Source organism: Brachyhypopomus gauderio, chromosome 19, assembly GCF_052324685.1.
Source record: "Brachyhypopomus gauderio isolate BG-103 chromosome 19, BGAUD_0.2, whole genome shotgun sequence".
NCBI classification, from domain to species: domain Eukaryota; kingdom Metazoa; phylum Chordata; class Actinopteri; order Gymnotiformes; family Hypopomidae; genus Brachyhypopomus; species Brachyhypopomus gauderio.
In genome coordinates, this window is record NC_135229.1 from 12113092 (window position 1) to 12133313 (window position 20222).

General features: G+C 45.3%; 1 protein-coding gene and 1 long non-coding RNA gene across 6 annotated transcripts; one reads left to right on the forward strand and one right to left on the reverse strand.

Annotated features, from left to right (window-relative positions):
* Nucleotides 1-92: 92 nt before the first annotated feature.
* On the reverse strand, nucleotides 93-14017 carry atg5 (ATG5 autophagy related 5 homolog (S. cerevisiae)). Of its 5 annotated transcripts, none has more exons than XM_076981309.1 (8): nucleotides 13866-14017; nucleotides 12560-12713; nucleotides 11925-12052; nucleotides 11326-11404; nucleotides 11067-11229; nucleotides 10052-10146; nucleotides 6907-7024; nucleotides 93-2037 (listed from the first exon to the last, which is right to left on the reverse strand). In XM_076981309.1, the coding sequence occupies exons 2-8, from the start codon at nucleotides 12665-12667 to the stop codon at nucleotides 1901-1903; spliced, it is 828 nt and encodes a 275-aa protein (XP_076837424.1). In that variant the 5' UTR covers nucleotides 12668-12713; nucleotides 13866-14017; the 3' UTR covers nucleotides 93-1900. The 5 variants fall into 5 exon arrangements, with proteins under 5 accessions (XP_076837424.1, XP_076837426.1, XP_076837425.1 ...); XM_076981311.1 differs by having other exon boundaries at nucleotides 13870-13968; XM_076981310.1 differs by lacking the exon at nucleotides 13866-14017 and adding an exon at nucleotides 13718-13859.
* Nucleotides 14018-16256: 2239 nt separating this feature from the next.
* Nucleotides 16257-19734, forward strand: LOC143483227 (uncharacterized). Its single transcript, XR_013122445.1, has 3 exons — nucleotides 16257-16375; nucleotides 16474-16616; nucleotides 18546-19734. It is a non-coding gene; the product is annotated as an uncharacterized LOC143483227 (long non-coding RNA).
* Nucleotides 19735-20222: the final 488 nt, after the last annotated feature.

Below are 20222 nucleotides of genomic sequence, written 5' to 3' on the forward strand. Positions count from 1 at the left end.
CATGGAGACTTAGGGGTCTTTTGGGAGTTTAAAACAGCGGTCATTTCCAACCCAAAAATCAAACGTCATGTCAAAAGAATGAAAGACAATGCTTCATAATTACAAAATATTGTTTTATTCTTTTGTTACACATTTTTGTAAGTGTAGGAAAAGGCAGAAAGGCAAGCCACTGCATGAAAAATCTTTCACAGAAGGGAAGAGAAACCGAAATCAGCGAGTGGAAAGCTTTCTCGAAGAGCGGAGTGCTGAGGTTCATTACAGCACTCTCATTTCTGGAGACAGAGAAAGGAGGAGGGAGAAACAGACCTGGAACCCACGCTGCAAAACTCGGAAAACAACACACGCACAGTCGCAAAATTCCCCCCAGTAAACAATCCCAGGATGCTTGTTCCGGGCAATGTGAAGCCCTCGAGGCAGACTGCTGAAGACTGCCCCCAAGGCGGCGGAGGGTGTACGCGTCCGGCCAGGCACACTCAGTCGTTCCTATAAGCGAATAATCACTCTCAGATGATGATTCCTTCTCTTCCAATCCACTCCCCCTCCAAACAAACGAACGCAAACAAACATTTAGAGTCTGAGCAGTCACTAGCGCAGGGAGTCTGGCTGGACGCTGAGAACACAGGGCCCAGGAGAACACAGGGTCCAGGATCAGATAGCTTCTCGGTATCCCAGCCCGGGACATGCCGGATTTCTGACACGGTGACCTCCCACTGCATAGAAACCAGATGAACTATAGCAAAGTAGAAAAACGATTCAGGACATCTGGGGGCTGACATCTTTCATATCGAGCATGATTACGAAAACCCAAACAAACAAACAAAAAAAAACTTATCGTAAATAAAGAGACAGGCAACTGACAGAACCCCCACAATACATTACTGCAAGTTAATGTTAGGGTTAAACGTTAACGAATTAATCAATCGTTTAGGTAAATAGGACGATCTGGATCACATCCTGTTAGAACAGAGTCCTCATGGTTCACACAGGACAGCCAATAAGATTCGAGAGTCGTCTCCACGGTCACCAGGAGAGCTTGGCCGCGGCCATATGGAGCTCTGGCCTTTTTTCATGGAATGACAACGTGTTTCACAGACGAGACAGGACTGCCCCAGCATGCCTGCCAACCCCCCTGGACCCGCTGTGTGGGTAAGTGCCCCCGGCAACCCGCCCCACCGCAGCCAAACTCCTGGCACGGACCACGGCAGTTTAGCGGTCTCATTTAACGACAAACAGGGCTCAGAGAGATAATTAAGAGAGAGGCGCGAGATGATCTAAACACACAGGCGGAACATTACTCGCGACGAGAGGCCAAAATGGAGATACGCCGTGCGTCTGTGCTATAATACTGTAAACACCACGTGCCCATGAGAAGGTACCATGAAGCCAGAGTCAGGACAAGAAGGCAGAATGAGGGGGAGAGAGGTTAGGGATCAGAGATGCATTCCAGGGATGTAAATATCTTAACTGGTGAAACTTCGTACTCTGTAGTAGCTGCAGGTAAACTCAAAACGGTGCCTGAAAAGGAAAATCGGAATAAATTGTTCCCTTCGACAAATTGATCACAGACGGACATACCGATGACCTTTACGAGCTGGCAAGTGCGGTCACGGTTGTCGGCGAGCTACTATGTTACATAACAAATGTTCAGTTAGTGTGAATATCGAAATCGACAGATATTTATTATTTACATCCCTATGGCATGCATGCTAAAAACCGTCAACGCTTTCTCCAGTCTGACAATTCAGAAAAGTCTCGAGTGCGAGGGGTGCGCTCCCCAGAGACCGGGCCACACGAGCGCTGGAACAAAAGTGAAAGACTTCTTCCAAGAAGTTTTCCCCGAGTCGAGACGAAGGACTCTGCGACCGTCCGGCTCCTGGTGCGGAGGGGCGGGGCTTGTGCCTCAGTCGCTTGGCGCCGGCACGATGCAGATGTGGAGGAAGTTGTCGGGGTGGCTCAGGTGTTCGCTCAGCCACTGGACCGGTGTCTCCAGGAGCGGCTCGATCCCATGAATCACCACCTGGTACCTCTTTGACTCGTCTAATGTGGGGAGACAGAGGGGAGACAGATGGAGACACACGGTGACGCTCGTGAGAACACATGAACTACGGGTGACTTTTAGTCGCCTGCCAGGCAGGGGAAGAGGCCCTACGTTCTAAGTGCATGTGAAAGACCTCCATCCATCATTCTGTCTATGGGACACTGAGGGACAGTCAGGACTGCACATGCTTACTGACAAGAACAAATGAGACTACTTTTACTGCAGTGTGTACTAAAGGATGTGTGCTCGAGTTTAACACTTTAAAAAAGCGGCCTCGGATACTAAAGCACCTCGTGGGAAAACCATTCCTTTGACGATACACTGGCGTTTTCCTCTGGCTTTGTCACCCTTACACATTCCTGGACAGGATTAAACAAATTAAAGTTTTTGCCATATTGAACGTGCCTGTTGCATTTGCAGTGCTGTGGCAGCCATCTTGTATGACATCATGAATAGCTCTTCTGTTCGCTGCAGGCAAGATCACAGCAGCCAACGGTGGCCCATCATCCTTTACTCATCGCTGAGCTCAGCGCGTGCTGGCCACTGTGCTGGAAAGTTGAGGGAAAGCGCTTGGGGCAGTTAACATTACCCCCGTTGACCCGTGGGGAGTTTGTGAGGTTAAGTAGCTAACCCCGGTGGGCGGGACGGGGGGGATTAAGAGGGCAAAATGCTGACTTAGCCACCAACATGCACACCCCTGTTCTGGAACCTGGAGCCAGAGAGGAGGTGCGTCCAATAAGAATACGGTTATTCCTCTGTGCTCTGGTGCAGCCAGTCAACATCCAGTGAAAAAGTGAGTCATTACCGCCCAGACAGAAATGGTGGCTTCATTATTAATGCTTTTGGCTGCGGGCCTGCAGGGGATCAGGGGTTAGCAGCGTGGCACGACACGCGAGAAAAGAGGGAGGGGCACGCATGGCCCATGTCAGCATCGCCAGAGCAAAGGCCACGCCCCTGTAGGTTTTGGCAGAGTGGGCGGAGTCCTGACGGCTCGGTATGACTAATCGCCCTGACCGTTTAGATCCCACCCCGAGCACAAAGCCGAAGAGACACGTAATAACAGGATAACCGTTACATGGGCGGTTTCACCGTTAAACAGGGCACGCAGCGCAGAAAGGTCAAAAGCGAGGCAAGCTAATGAAAAACTAAACAAAAACAAAAAAATAAAGTAAATATTTATTAGCATCCAAGATCATCTTTAGCAAAGTAACCGATTATCTGAGAAGGCTGAGGACACGCCCTGTCTTATCTGCAGAAGCGAGCTGTGGGTGTGTTGGTTTAGCAGTTCACAGGAGGTCTGGGATGAACACAGTGAAAGTTGAAGAAAGGTCTTCGTAACGGTCTGAGCGTGACCTCGGCCATGACACTCAGACACACCCACGCGCCCAACCACCGCCGGGTTTGCCCTGCCGTCAGCCTCCAGGCGGGGAGGTTGCGCAGGGGCCTGCGTGTCTGTTGGAGAAAGGGGGGGGTGAGCATCATCATCTCTCTCCTGGAGGCCGGGTGCATTCCCTCCTTCACTCTCGCTATGACGGGAGGGGGAATTTCGCCAGCCGATGCAGAAGAGAGCGGCAAGCGCGTGGAAGGTGAGCTCAGTCGCCCACGGGGCTGTGCGGGAGGCTGTGTGTGTGTGTCCTCCAGTGCGAGCGAGACCTCCTGGAAGAGATGGAGGCCTGCTTGCATGTTGCTCTGCTTTAGTTGGAGCAGGGAGACCATCAACGAGTCGGCTGTGAAGACAAGTCTACGTATGTCGAAGTCCAAAGGAACTCTGCCAAATTGGGAAAAAACAACCAACCAATCAAATCCCCCACAGCCCAGGAGGTAGAACCCCTTGCTTTGCTTACTCTGGGTTTTCTGCACTGAGAAATAAACAGCAGGCAGTTGATAAGCAGGTCAGATCTAATTACAGCATCAAAGCTCCGTTTCTACGCACCAGTCCTGCTCAAACGACCCGAAACTAGCAACCGAAATGAATGAAATGAAGCGAGAGGGCACGGAGCAGAGCGGGCGAGGTGCAGCGCCGACTCGACCAAACCAAAACAGGAAGTAGTCAAACCAGCCCTGAAAGCGTCGTGGCTTCTTGCCTTCTGTTTACCGCGCTGACGGAAGAGGCCGGCGGTGCCTCTATTCTCGCTCCGAGGGGCGCAACTCCGCCCGGCTGCGCTCGTGACTCCGCCCGCGGCTCCTCCCACGAATCCCGAGTTCCCGCTAGCGTGTACACGTTCGAATGACGGCGGAGCGGCGTTGACACTCAGGTCTTCTGGTGCGTGACGTCACTGTGCTCATCACTGGGCTCATATGTAGCCTAATTACAAAGTAAAGGTGATTTCACACCTTTCGCACCAGACCCCAGAGCTATCGACTAAATCACAGCATCTGTTAAACCCTTGTGTTTTCCTTACAAACACTGATTGGCCTGCATATCTTATACCTGATTCAACACAGCAACAAATGACCAAATCCTTCATGAAATAAATCAGATATATAAGAGCATGTATTGGGCTAAACTGGTAGGTTCCCTCCTCCCTCAGGGCGGGACTTGTGTACTGCGCTAGCCAATGAGGCGTACGAACACTACGGCTCTATGTGTAATACACACCGGTTAGGGTTTCTACATCTAAAGACAGTTGAGGAATCTCAATGGCTGCATGAGAACAACTGTCTACACTTTGTTACACTACCAACACTTTGGAAAACTTCAAAGTGCCTCAGATTCACCCTGTGAAAACATTTATCAGTCTACACACAGGCAGACTTCACCGAAAGGTCACGGTGACATTCAATTGATCTGCAAACGAAAGCCCCCTCTCCGCTCAAAACGTTTTCTCTTAAACCGTCTTCATTTGAAATAATTCCAGTGACCCTGAACCTAAGGGATGAACTCAACCGCTGCTTTTTCAGCCTGGAGTCGTGAGTAGTGAGAGTATTTAGGGAAGAAATAACTGTGGTCAGTTAAACCGCCGCTGCGAGGTCGGTTGGCTGGGCCCAAATACGTGACGGTTTCAGATCAAATCCGACTGGTGCCATCCGCCAATGCGGAGTCAGAGTAAAGCGTTCTGAACGGTGGGCGATTCTTGGAAAATGAACTCGACTTGAATTAAAACGAGAAGGGAGAAAGAAGAGGTGGGTTATAGTTTTTCAGTAAAAGCCACCAAATGTCAATCAGGCCGCGCCATCACCCCAGCACCCATTTACGCACAGGACGGAGACGGAAGCCACGACCGGTGGCCTGACGTGAAGCTCAAACACGGCCGACGTTTTAGCTACTCGGATCCGCGGCTGCTCGTTTTCGTCCGATTCCGCGGCCAGGAAAGTCGGGAGGAGCGCGAGAAACGAGAGACTGCAGCTCGGGACCCGGGAGAGCTGCTTACGAGCCACGAGGCCATCAGGAAACCCGACTCGGCAGTTCCAGAGAAGCCCGACGCGCTCGGGGCGGCTTCTGGGAGCGAGCCGTTCCACCGCGAGCCGTTCCACTGAGACGAGCGTCGAAAGCTCGAGCGGTGAGACGGAATGCCCCGGCCGCGCGTCGCACAAACACAGGCTGCGAGACCTCAGAGGACGAGCTCACAGCGAGAGCGCAGTAGCGATACTGAGCAGGGATGGGTGGGTGGCCAGCTGTAGGTTTCCCCGCTGACTACGTGGGTGGATGTAAAGGTTTGATGGGTGGGGGCTTTCTCAGCCATGTATCTATTCGAAATAATACCACCACAAACACTTGTAGAGGATGATTAAGCAAAAAAGAGAAAATAAGTTGTTTTTTTTTTTCTTCACCCTTCTCAGACTTCTAAAGCTGAGCGTGGGTATTTCTTAAAAAATGGGTTCACTGCTGTTTCGAAATCTCACAGGCTCAATGATAAGCGTGAAAAAGGGCGTAGGAGACGCGGCTCACGCTGATGCCTGTCTCAGCTTCTCCAGGTTAAGTGCTTACAGCCAATGAACACAGCATTCCTTTGTGTCTGAGACCAAATGCTAATTAAGAGGACATGTTGCTGTTAGCTCTGGTGGGCGAGAAGAGCAGTCTTGGCCCGAACTTGCTATTTTGTGTGTGTGTGTGTGTGTGTGTGTGTGTGTGCATGCATGCGGGAATCCCCGGCTAAATAAATCCAGTGTGTTATGTAGTAAGTCATCCCTGAGGTTCTGTCTACATTGAACTCTTTCCCTGAAACGTCTGTAAGTGTGTAGGAGAAGTTCCACGGGTCTGGCTGCTCGTCACCAGAGCAAAACCCCCAACCCCACCACGGCACAGTCGTCCTGGGCGTCTACACCCAGCACACAGTGCTGAGATCTTGGGGAAAGGCTATGAGGCATAGTTGGAAGCAAACAATACTGTGTGTGTGTGTGTGTGTGTGTGTGTGTGTGTGTGTGTGTGTGTGTGTGTGTGTGTGTGGTATGTGTGGGTGTGCGCACGCAGCACTTTCACCTGAGCACCACCACTGGGCCCCTCATGTGTGTGTGTGTGTGTGTGTGTGCGCGTGTGTGACACTCATACACTCTCCCACCATGCAGGCTGCTCCACCTGCGGGTGCTGTGTTCCACACTTCCATTGTGTCCTTATCTGACTTCCTCCGAGGAGATACCCAGACAGCTCCTGTTTAGGCTGTGAAGCTTCATCATGCCACCCCCACCCCGTCCACCACATCCCCTCTCCCTCCACCCCCCATTCCTCCTCTTAGTCACGCATATCTTTAATCTCCAGATTAAATCTGGGAGGCCGTCAAACACGACGATGGCTTCTTCGGCATCCGGCTAAACAGAACTCCCTCAGCAAAATAAGCTTTACCTGCCATCAAACACCTGTATGTGTGCGTGTGTGTGAGTGTGTGTGTGTGTGTGTGTGTGTGTGTGTGTGTTTAATGGTGAAGACCTACCATCCTGACATATGGCAGCAGGGAACATCTCCTTCAGGAGGTCCTCCAGGGTGAGCGCCTGGCCCTCAGCAGACACGGGCCGAAACAGCCTCTGGATGAACGGCGTCTCGCTCAGAGTCTACGGCGGAGGGACATGAAGCCACGGCACACTTAGGAAACAGTGCAGGGGCCGCACGGGGGACTGTGTGTCTGATCAGGTACGAAGCTGCAGTGTGGGGACATTCGGAGAGTCCCCAGAACCCTCCACACACCAGTGGTGTTCGGTTCCTGCCTCTCTAGCGCTCCACATTTCAAAATGACAAGACAGTCATCACGCACTTCAAAAGAAGTCACCCACGTCAGCCAAGCAACTTTAAACATGCTATAAATAATAATAAAAAAACTCCAAAGAAATTAAATTAATAAATAGAAAAACAACTTCCTGTCTTGGGTTTAGATCCCAGCACCAGCTGTTTAACTTCCAAGTCAGTGAATCCATTTGTTTGCACCAGATTGACGTGTTGCTCTCAGTGGGCTTCCAGGGAAAAGGAACACCAAAGGAATACTAAACCAAACACCAAGTCGTTCGGGGGAAAGTGATAAGCTATTAATAAGCAGATTCCCGTAGCCGTGCAGAATCTGAGTGGGAAAGTGGGGAAGCCCACAGTGACTAAACACCACCCCACACCGCCCAACAACGCCCCTGTGGTGGATGTTGGTCGGTAGGTTGGAGGCTGTGTGTTGGATACCAAACCATCTTTTAAGCCCACCCTTAAAGATCCTAACTGTCTCATTGTGGTAGTAATGACACTGGAAGAAGAAAAAAAAACACACACAAGGTGGAAAAAAAACTAAACGCATTCTGGCATTAGTGCAGCTTTAACTTTTTGTTTTTTTACTTTTAAGCATGAATATTGGAGAACAGTTGTAACCAAAGGCTTCCACCACCAAACATACAGCAGGCGGGACCCTACAAAACCCTGATAGAGATCCTACCACATGGTTTGATGTGAAAACGCTTGCAAACAACAGGAGAGGTGGCCAGTGAACACACAGAGTTACAGGGACAAATAGCTACCCCGAAAAAAGACTTGAACTTGTGACAGTTGTGCCAAACTATTGACCTCAGATTGGCTACCGGGTGCCAATACCCACGAAACGGAGACGCTAGGTTGTAAATAGCCTCGGCCGGCGTGCGACGCTTCTATTGATCCTCGTGAGGCGGCAGGGTGTCGGGTGCTGGCTGCCCTCCAACGTTACTCCTCCCTCGCATGCGGTCAGCGGCCGAGGATGTCTGATCAGCCCCGATCGGGGCCCTGGGTGACAAACACCGGCCGTCGAACAATAGAGGGTCAGTCTCGGAGCTGCGAAAAGGAAACCGGCGACACGGGCGGCTTGGGTGTCGGGCCGGTACTCGACACCGTCAGGCTCCAGGAAGGGAAGGTGGCCGCGCGAGCCGCGCTGCACGATCGGCTTACCAGAAAAGCTGAGTCACCGCGGGGCACGCATCGCCTCGCGCGTGATCGCGCCACAGCCCCGCGCGGAGAGAGTGTGATAAGTGACAGCTACTTCCATGCATTTTTAACGGGCTGGTGTGAATTATTCAGACCGGCTCCATTGAAAAGGCCCATCAATACCGATGAGAAGCGCGATACTCTGGACGCCGACACTTTCTTTTCAACTCGCCTGACACCCAAGCTGGCAGTGAACCACATGGCAAGGAGGCATCGTTAGCCTTTCTCCGAAACCCGGGAGCAGTGAAAAGACACAGGGCGTGTCCCAAACCGTCCCCGTCTCTTATGCCAACTACCTGGGGATTCAGCGATGGTATCCCATGATGCACCTCAAAACCTTACAGTTGGGTGCAGAGCATTTGCAGGTGCCCAAAAATGTATCTGGTAACGTGGGAGACAAACGGACCCAGACGTTTTGCGTAACGGGAATTTCGGAATTCACACGTTAAAAACATAAGACGTAAGAATCGATGGTGAACTGCAAGTTTTGGGTCCAACTAATCTGCCTTAGTTTATAAAATTTTAATTAATAATTAGTTTTCTAATTAACTATAAAATTGAGCTTCTAAAAATACAAACAAAATCAAGAATGAAATCTTGACCTTAGAATAATTTAAAAAAATCCTTCCGAGCTGTTTCTCATCATCTACTTTATTATACGTTTCAAAGAATTCGCCTAAATAGATCAGATGATTTCCACTTGAAACGTTTGACATCACAATCGAAAACTGTATTGAAACTGTATATGTGTATCCTTACACCCCCCAACACACCTCCACCCACCCAGAGCCACGTACCACTCCACGCTTCTCTAGAACCCTGAAATAGACCCAGCAAAAAGATTTTAAAAGATCAAAGTGGTTAACAAAGGCTTACAATTACCGTCCTACTATATCTCAGTAAGAGACCCTGTTCTATACCCTGAAACAAAAGCGTCCTCAGACACTGTTGATTCATGTGCTTCCAAACACACCGTCCATCACATCTTAAACGAGAACCAGCGTCACCATCCTGACCACGTGCTTAAAGACAACCACCATTCTTCTTCTGGTTTCCATGCTCATACAATAATACCGTAAACCAGAATGAATGCTTTTCCATTCAATTAAAAAACCTGTATATTATATATATATATATATATATATATATATATATATAACAATTATACTAAGGTAGTCTAAATAGGCGTGAGTAAATAAATACTTAAGCGTCCACTTAACCGGCTTCCTCTCTTTATATGATGTGCTCTGCTTTACTGATGTGTGTTCAATATGTCCAGTAATCTGTCCATCTTAAACAGATGATTGACATGCGCTGTGTCTAGTAATAGCCGTCCATGAGAGTCGTATGTGCACTTTAAAAGTCTTAAACTGCATTAAACAAATTCAGTTTTCGCAGAGCCCCTAACTGGAGTACAACTGAATTAACTCACCATTTTCTTTAGTCTACCCAATAAACTAAAAAGAGGTGTGATATTAAAACTGGATTAAGATTGATCAGCACTGCCAATATTACACAGAGGGCTTCTCCACAACAGACGTTAACCAGACAATAAAACAGAACGTCTGCTACAGCGCCATCTACTGGCACATTGTATACTGCAGCCAGTTGTGAATCATTGGGTAGAGGCCTGCAGGACAAGTTCCTAATACCTGGTATATCCTGAAAGGGATGTAGCGAAATCCACCTTCTTCAGTGGGATATTCCATCAGTTTACGGTTCATGGCCCAGAACTGGTCAAACTTATCTGCAGAAAAAAAAAAAAGCATGGCCACATGTGTACACACACATACACACACACAAACACACACAAACCTCACTCATTTGGGGATGCATTTTGTTTGCTTCTCTCAAGCTTCAGTAAACGAAACTAAACCATAGAAATCGTTTGACTCATGTTTAAAATAAATTTGGTGTCTCATAATATAGCTAACCTGTATACCAACTTGTGTGTTCTAATACACGCTGCTGGTATTAAAACACAGTGCCACCCCCCTGTTGTAATTACAGGGGACATCAAAGCCCGTGACTCCAGACATGGGGAGTTGGCACGTTTGCCTTTTGTTCGTGTTCATCTGATAAATGCAGGAGTGAGATCAGTGACGGCGGCTCGCGCGGTCCCGGGAGATCTGTGGTAGAGCGCTAATACACACCTGCTGCTACCTTTCAGCTCACCTAACACCCCCCCCCCCCCCCCCCCCTCCCACTGCGCTCTCCCACACACACACACACACACACACACACACACACACACACACACACACACACACACACACTCCACAGAGCTGTGAGCATCTTCTGAAACTCTGTAGTCAAACCGCTTTCCCTACACACCTTTTCGTTTTTTACCCTCGATTCAGTGCCGAGAGTGTTTTGTTTTGTTTGTTTGCTTTCTCGAGCCTTGCTTTAGCACTTTCGGTCCTACCCTGGGGTTTCACCTGCGCCTGCACCTTCTGGTTTCACTCTTCTCACTCTTTAACGTTTTTTACACTAAAGCTTGTGGTTCCTGCTTCAACCACGCTGGTCCAGCAGTTGCACGGCCATCCGTGCCGTGAACGTCAGCGTGCTAGACACGGACGCCGAGACGTGTGGTTCGGCCCCGATAGAGCAGCTGATCGCCCTTGAAGCTGGAGCAGATGATCGCCCCTGAAGCTAGGTGCTCCTCACCGTTCTGCAGGCCCATCCACAGCTGCTTGTGGTCTTTCTTCTGCATGTCGTTGATGACCTGGCCCTTGTGTTTAAGTGCGTCTGCTTCCTTAATGCTGCTCATGAAATGGGCTTCGATCACAGAGCTGGAGGGACAGTGGAGCAGGTCACGTTCTGGAAAATGCTGCAAAACAAACCACACGGGTATTACACTCCAGCCGTGGCCTGGGTGACGGACAGGTAATGACAACAGGTAAAGTAACGCAAGTACTGTGTGTACCTTAAAGTGCACAGTGACGCTCCATGGGAGAGCTGTATTTGAGGCATGCAGGTCAAACAACACTCCAATTGGGTAGTGCCTTCAAACAAGTGAGAAAGAAAGAAAGAATTGAAAGACGCCGTTTTAGAATGAAGCTTCTTCCAGGAGCCAGTGGTATTCTTCTATAAAGTCTGCACTGCCACCTTGTGTTCAAGAAGGATTTACACAAACAAAAACATCACTCATGTATTACTTCATGCCGTGTGTGTGTGTGTGTGTGTGTGTGTGTGTGTTGATGACGAAAACCATGTTAAGGTCTTTAAGAAGTTCTATCTGAAGTGCCTTCTTTTGACATGGTTTATGCTGAATAACCATGAACTCCCATGAGTGCTACATCACCACTAAGACCTTGCACGTTTCTGGGCTAATATGCCAACATCCACCTCATCGAGTACAGGACCTCCCAGCTCCTAACTTTAGAGATAAAGTCCTCTTTTGGTATTTTGCTATTGGCTTAGTGTGGATGCACTGGTGAGTTCTAGAGGGACACAACGGAAAAGAAGCAAAGAAAGCAGGTCAAGCTTGCAAGCCAAGAAGCTCTAATGAAGTCAATCACGTACCATTTGAGAGGGGTCCCCTCGTATTCGAACCACACCTCCTCCACGGCTTCGGCTCTCACCACCTTCAAAAAGTGTTTCTTAACCTTGTCGGTCACGAGCGTCAGATAACTGACCCTCGGAAGGAGCAGCTGGAAAAAGCAATGCAGAAAAGACCAGAGAACATTGGTCAGCCTCATTTGCTGGGACAGAGCAACCCAAAACATCAGCCAGATATTGCCTGCTATAGACAGCTGGAACAGAACAAATCCAAACGTTGGTAACAGGGAGTCAACGTCTGCATTGTTCATCAATACAGCTACAGCAATGATGGGCTCAACATTTTGTTTGTAGAAGGATGTAACATGTAAGTGTCTTTCCCATGACAACAACATTTCATCCTGTGGGAGCATCTTGACCAATCAGATGTGTGTTCTCTCAGATCGAATTTTCAATACATTCGAATTTTACAGCAAATTAATCAAATATTCTTTATTTCATAAATCCCTACAATAAATGAAATGTAGCAGGAAAGAGTCTATGTGGTTTATCTATAATTTTGTATTCTAGCAATCTGAATCATTTTTAATAGCTTGTTGGCTTGTCTATGTGTAAATTACACCTCTTGCCCCCACTCATTGAGAGTGTTTATGACTCACATAAAATGGTTCTGCCTCTCTTTCCGTGACTTCGTCCGGGTACAGTGTGAAGCATGTGGGTATCCGTCCAAACCAAACATCTCGAAGAACGTCCTTGTCATCTGCCATTATGCTGACCCTCTACGTGACACATAGGACACTTCCAGTTTTTCCTCTGTTAAAAATGAAAGCACTGTTAGCTTTATTAGATAACTAAATGGCAACATTAGCTACTTTTAATGACACTTCAATTGAATTCCTGAGGGTTTAATGACTGCACACACCTGCTACAGTCTTCTTGAAGAAACACAACAGGAAAGACAAACAGTCAATATTATTATTCATTCAGCTAACATGATTTATGACACTCTTACTATTACTTTTACTTTAATTTTTTACCAATAATAAAACTAGATTAGCTAACAAACTTGTGAGCCCAGGAACCGTTTTGAGAAGGTTGAGGAGGCCCCGTTTGAACTCTGCTGACTAGTTTAAAAGTTGAGTTTGGGTAATAAACACACCTACTCGTGTAATGAAATTTGGAGACATTTGACATAATTATTATTTTATTTATTGTTTTTTTTTTACTTGTTGTCTATCTTTGGTAACGAATATCAACTAGCTAGCTTGATTCTAGGTAGTTATCTAGTTGTTTTACAAGTTAGCACTAACGTCCAAGTTCCTAATATTCCCCAATAAAATGATACTCGAAGCACTTCACCGTCCAGCGCTACTGTATCCATGCAGACGGCCACCCAGCCGGTTACTAACGCGTTATTCCGGTTGGACCACAGCAGTAGTCCGTGTCATTGACGATGGGAGTTCAGTAATGTGTTGGCTAGGCTAGGCTAGCTAATGCTACATCACAGCTAACTTGGAAGCTAACGCTAGCTACCAGCGAGTCCCGTCACGCTACGAAAAGCCTCCAGTTTGGATTGATTTTTTTTTCGGGTTCAAATCACAAGTCTCGTTGTTCTCCATTTCGACAGGTGACAAATTAAAAGGTAACGTAGCTAACGGAACAGGTTTGAGTGTCAGTTAGCTTAGCGCAGCTAGCCTAGCATAGCACAGCTAGCCTAGCATAGCACAGCTAGACTAGCATAGCACAGCTAGCCTAGCCTAGCATAGCATAGCATAGCACAGCTAGCATAGCATAGCACAGCTAGCCTGCTCTCCTACCTCCACTCCTTCCCTGCTGAATCACCAGTTTGCAGCCTCGGCGCTCCTCACATACAGGTGAGCTCATAAAACAACCCAGTCTGTAGTAGATATCTGTTATCTACGGTAACGACAGATGCCCTATAACGTCAATGTAAAACATATATACCTACGAAACTGCTGCTAGGAATCACGGGACGTCAGAGAGCAAGTGGAAAACAGCGCAACTACAACAATTAGCTGGTTAGCTAGCTGTGTTCTTCTTCTTCTTCTTCTTCTTCTTCTTCTTCTTCGTGTTCTTCTTCTTCTTGTTTCGATATCTCCGCTGCCACCTAGTTCTCTGACTAAAACAGCAGGGCAATTTTTCGTAGGTTTGGGAAACTTTTCCTCAAATTTACATGAAATTTCATTATCCCTTAGTAATATTATTAACCGTTATATTAAAATATAAACAAACATTTAAATACATCTTACTACTCTGCATAGGTTATTTGTAATACATAATAATACATATAGCATATTTCCTGCACTGGCCTCTATTTTTAAACTAATTTATCTATGAGGTCAATGATCATTCAGTGAAAATGCCTATAAAGTTCCTGTCACATATACTAGCCTCCAAATCTAATATAAGAGTATCATACCTCTGTTGTGTGATAGGAGTCCATGCAATTACACATACACTAGATGTCGCCTCCAGCTGATAGTTCATTCATACAGATATTCTGACAAGGCAATAATACGGCATTGACTTTTTTCTTTATTTTAGGTAAAGGAAACAAGAAGACATTTTTTGTTGCATTCAAAAAGAAACATGCCAACTGCTGCGGAGTTTCTCTGGCTTGTCAGTGGGTGTTGTGCACCCAACTATGTAAAGAAGCCTCCAGAAAGTTTAACCTATGTGAAAAAACGATGTTATCGTGTTATGTTTAATAAATACGTTATACACAATATCTTGTCATTTTCTTGTTAAAAGTACAAACAGTACACACAACTAAACAGGCCATTTCCATGAAGTCATGTAGCGCATCTTCAAGTGTAAACAGGTACAAGTTTGGGTTTAAGAACTCAAAGAAATCGCGTTAATAATAACGTTCACATATACCCTGCTTTTCACAAAGTAAAAGTAAAACAAAGCACAGCCGTTGACAGGCGTTGCCGTCTTATGTGGACTATTTGGTTATTGTGTCGAAGGTTTTTATTTGCATCCAACACTAACCGTCCATGGCAGATATTATATCTATGCCATATAGACATCGCCATAGCCTGCTCTGACACCCAAATAGTTCTCATCTCCTAACAGGTTTCTCATCTCCTCCCATGTTTCTCATCTCCTCCTATGTTTCTCATCTCCTCACAGGTTCCTCATCTCCTCCTATGTTTCTCATCTCCTCACAGGTTTCTCATCTCCTTACAGGTTCCTCATCTCCTCACAGGTTTCTCATCTCACAGGTTTCTCATCTCCTCCCATGTTTCTCATCTCCCATGTTTCTCTTCTCACAGGTTTCTTATCTCCTCTCATGTTTTCAGGTTTCTGAAGAGGAGCAGAGCGTAACGTAAACCTACACGATACTTCTGGTTTCTTTTACATTTAAAACATCGCCTAATTTCAACTGAGACTCCATATTAGATTCTCTAGGATAAGACCTGATATAAATTTCCAGTACCATAAAGGGCCATTTTGGAGATTGAAGTGAATCACCAGAACAGTAAGGCTATTAAAAGTAGTTGCAGGGTATTAGAAGTCCTCCCGGTCCAGTGTACTGGAGAGCGGTTCGGTGTGACTTCAGCTGATGGAGAGGATGATGGATGAAGTTTGCAGTCTTGACACGCCACCAAAACCGCTACCGTGACTCAGGTTTATCGCTTGTGAAGCAGGAAACGTATTTTTCTACAGCAACTTTAGCCTAGTAATGTGTGAATTCAAACTGTTTCTCCGAAACACACTTAAAAAAACAATTTGTTGGATTTACTTAATACAGTTATGTCAACAATTACCACCTAACTGAGTTGTGTTGGATATAATTAAATGTATTAACCTTCAAGTAACTATCTTTTGTAAAACCAAGATGACTGTATTAAGTAAAACCAACAGCAGAAACAAAAATAGGAGGGCGGGGACAAGAACAAGAGGGCGTGACAAACCAAAAAGGGGCGTGGAAAGGTCCACGTTAACAAATCAGCAAGCAAATGAAAAATCCACAGGAGATGGGTGGGATTATATTGACTGGAGGCACCATCCATCCATCCCACCATCTACATCTGCTTATCCAGGTCCGGGTCGCGGGGGCAGTGCCCTAAGCAAGTATTTATATTATAAATACGTTTAAATATTAAATGTTTAAAATATGTAAAGGCCATTCCAACAGGCATTTAATCCAGATTAATTAGAGCTTAACATAAACAACAAAAGGGACGTGAGAAAACAGTGAAATCCAAACAGCAGTTAGAAGTTCAAATGAGAGGAAACACAAATTACGAAACTGCTCAGAATGACTCCGCTAAGATGAGTCAGGATGTTCAGAGAGGATGATGTAAGTCAGGCTTAAATAAACAGACTGGTGAAACAGCTGGAGAAACAGGGAAGTTGCACTAACTTTCACATGATGGTTAGCGTTAAATAATGCTTTAGTATGCATATTTACAGCATATAAAGGAATGTGTTACAACAGGATATGAGTATGTATAAATAATCAAAATCTTTACAAATGTATTTTATTTTGATGATATATTTAACAATTTTTTCACATGTGTGTTTTTCTGTGACCATTTGAAAGGGCTCTATCCACTGAAGAAGACATCCTTAGAAAACACAATTTGAATTTAAAGCTGAAAAGCCAATATATGTTTGAGGAAACAGCAAAGCAAGGCCATGCCACACTGATTAATGACCTCTACACAGAGGTCTACATCACCGAAGGTGAGAACAGAGAGGTCAACAAGGACCACAAAGTTAAACTCATCGAGAAAACATAGATGGGATCAGGGATGAATGGCAAAACAATCAAATGCAGTGATATATTTAAGAGCATACTACGTCAACAAACCAACATCAGAACTGTGTTGACAAAGGGAGTTGCGGGCATCAGAAAAACAGTCTCTGTGCAGAAATTTATTCTGGACTGGGCTGAACAGCCAATAAGGACATACACCTCATTTGTCCTCTTCCTTTCCATGAGCTGAATTTACTGAAGGACAGGAAACTCACTTGTGATTTGAACCCAACAAAATCCAAACTGGAGGCTTTTCATAGCGTTTGAAACGGAAGGATATAGAGTCTTGTTTGTCTTTGATGGTCTGGATGAGTGACAAATTCCACTACATTTCCAAAAAAGAGAGATGTTATTAAAAAAGTCAGCCTCCGTGGACAAATTATTGACGAACCTCATCGAGGGAAACCTGCTTCCTTTTGCTTTTGTCTGGATTACGTCCAGACCGACGGCTGCTGCTCAGATTCCTTCTGAATTTGTTGACCGAGTTGCAGAGGTACGAGGATTTAGTGACACACAGAAGGAGCAGTACTTCCATAAGACAATCAATAACCAGACCCTAGCAGTGAGAATAATCGCGCACGTCAAGTTATCGAGAAGCATGTACATAATGTGTCATATACCAGTTTTTTGCTGGCTTTCAGCCGCAGGTTCTTGAGAGAACGCTGGATGATAACAGTGATCAGACCCCTAGCACACTAACTCGGATGTACACACACTTTCTCAATGTTCAGACAACCATCAAAAATGTAAAGTACCAAAGGACAAAAGAGCAAGACAGAGAAATGATTTTGAAACTGGCCTTTCTGCAGCTGACTGAAGGTAATCTGATCTTCTACGAGGTAGATCTGAAAAAAATGTGGGATTGATGTCAGAAGTGTCCGTGTATTCTGGAGTGTTCACCCAGATCTTTAAAGAAGAGTTTGGCTTATCCCACAGAAAAGTGTTCAGTTTTGTGCATTTGAGCATTCAGGAACACCTTGCAGCTTTGTATGTGTTCTTTGTCTTTAGCACGCGAGAACAGCTATCAGATCCCACCTGTGAGCTCGGAGGTCTGCTCAGATCTTCGTCAGTTTGTGAGTTCCTCAAAGCGTGGTGGATCTGGCCTTGAAGAGTCAGAACGGCCATTTTGACCTTTTCCTCCGCTTCCTTCTTGGTCTGTCGCTGGAGTCCAGACGGACTCTGTTGCAGAGCCTGTTTGCACAGTCAGGATGTATCCTGCCGAGTAATGAGGAAACAGTCCAGTACATTAAAGAGAAGATCAGAGAGGATCCTTCTTCGGACAGAAGAATCAGTCTGTTCTACTGTCTTCTTGAACTGAATCATCATTCTGTTGTTGAGAACGTGGGAAAGGGCTCAGGAATGCTGTCTGTTTTTATGCTCAAACCGGAACTGTGGTCAACTCTGGCCTTCAAGTTTCAGACCTCAGAAGAAGAGCTGGACCATTTTGATTTGAAAACATACAAACACCAGCGAATTCCTTGACAGAACTCCTAGATCCAGACAAGGTTCCTCTCAACGATGCTGCCAGTTGTCGAAACAGCCCGATCACCAGAGTAGATCACAGTAATCCCTGCACTACTCACTGAGATAAGAACCACTAGGCATCTTGTATTTACATTTATTAATCAACAGATAGGAAGAATGAGGAAGATAAGAATGTATCTCAAATGATCAAGAACAATCACAACTAAACATTACTCTGGAGCGTCTGCATCTGCAAGAACCAAACCTAAATAATTAACAGTGTCTTTATAAACAATTGTACCGTTTGTGCTTACATATAATCTATTTTATCATTTGTGATTACATATAATCTATGTGATTACATATAATCATCATATGTTTTTCCCACCCAGGTTGAAGGGCTGTGGCCTCACCAAGAGAGGCCGTGAAGCACTTGCTCTGGCTTTCATTGAAAACCGATCAGAACTCAGAGAGCTGAACCTCAGAGAAAACAGGCTAAAGGATTCAGGAATGAAGCTGCTATGTGCTGGACTGGCAAGTCCATACTGCAAACTGGAATAAGTATTTTAAGTATTTTAATAAGTAAATAAGTATTTAAGTATTTCAATAAGTAAGGAACTGGAGTAAGTATTTTAAAAACATTACCCAACCATGTACTGTTGTTAAACTGAATTAACAGTACACACAGCAGGAGGGGGATTTCTAGGTTGAAGACTGCAACATCAACCCTTTGTGCAAGGGGATGTCGATAAAGTTTTGGCAAAGTGCAATATGACTTATGCGCAAGTACATTACAAGTCAGATTACAGGAGAAGGATAAAGTAGCAGCAAGCTTATGCTGCTAGTCATTGTTGACATTTTATCTTGGTTATTCCGACAGCTAAAGGCAGCAGGTAAGTGTCACTGTTTCAATTTGACGGAAGGACCTTCTGGATTTCAAAAACTGTGGTCCTGGAAAACTGAAGGTTGCGTTCTTACAGTAACCACCTACTAATGTCTCATTTGGATATGTGCTCTCGCTTATGTGTGACTGAACATCATTGATTATAATTATAATATAATTATATTATAATTTTTAAGTCGATATTTAGCTTAAATAGATATTACCAAAATAGAGAATTGAACTTGAATGATGAGAACACTTGTCTGAATGCGGTCTCATTGTGCTGGTGTTGTGCTGTGGTCTACTGTTTCTACAGTAGGTTGCGATACTGTTATCTGGGCGTGGGAAGCTGTGAAGCTCTGGCATCTGCCCTCACCGCGGCAGCGTCCAGTCTGAAGGAGCTCAATCTGAGAAATAACAAACAAAAAAGATTGTGGATCTGGGGATCGTTACGTTGTTCAACGGACTGAAGAATCAGAACTGTAGGCTTGAGAAGCTTCTGTAAGTGTTTTATATAGTAACATATGTAGCAAGTAAAGCGTTGACCTGGGGGAAAGGAGAATCCTCCTGGAACTATTAGATCAGCATTGTCCATTATCAGATTAATCTTCTACATATTAGAATCATATTAATCTCAATTTTTTTGTTGTTGTTATATTGATTTCATGTGTAAAGCATGGGGAAAATGTAATCTTCAATCAGTGTAAACATGTTAACTAAGTGATTTATTACACTGAAAATACCTTTTCTCCAAAACATGTAGTCATAATTCACCTGTAAATATATTTTCCCCCTTCCTAATGTTTAAAATGTTCAAATGTTTGAATATCTGAATGTTCCTTAATATTAAATATCATGTCATACATTCTCACTTATTTATAAGTATGAAGGGGTTGGAGTACACAAATGAATTTTTACAAATGAATTTAAAGTAAAAACCCCACAAACCCCAGCTTCACAATCAGGGTAAGAATTCATTCAATGATTGGAGTTAGGTGGTTTTAAATAAACAGGAGAATCACCACAAAGTTCCAGAGCACACAGGAGAAGGTCAGATCAGAACAGCAAAGTGCTCTACACAAATGGAATTATAGAGGCGTCAACACGGCACAAAGATGTATGCTGTATAACTATGTTTTAAATATGTCTGTACAGAAATTAGATTGCTGTATGCTTAATTTCTAAC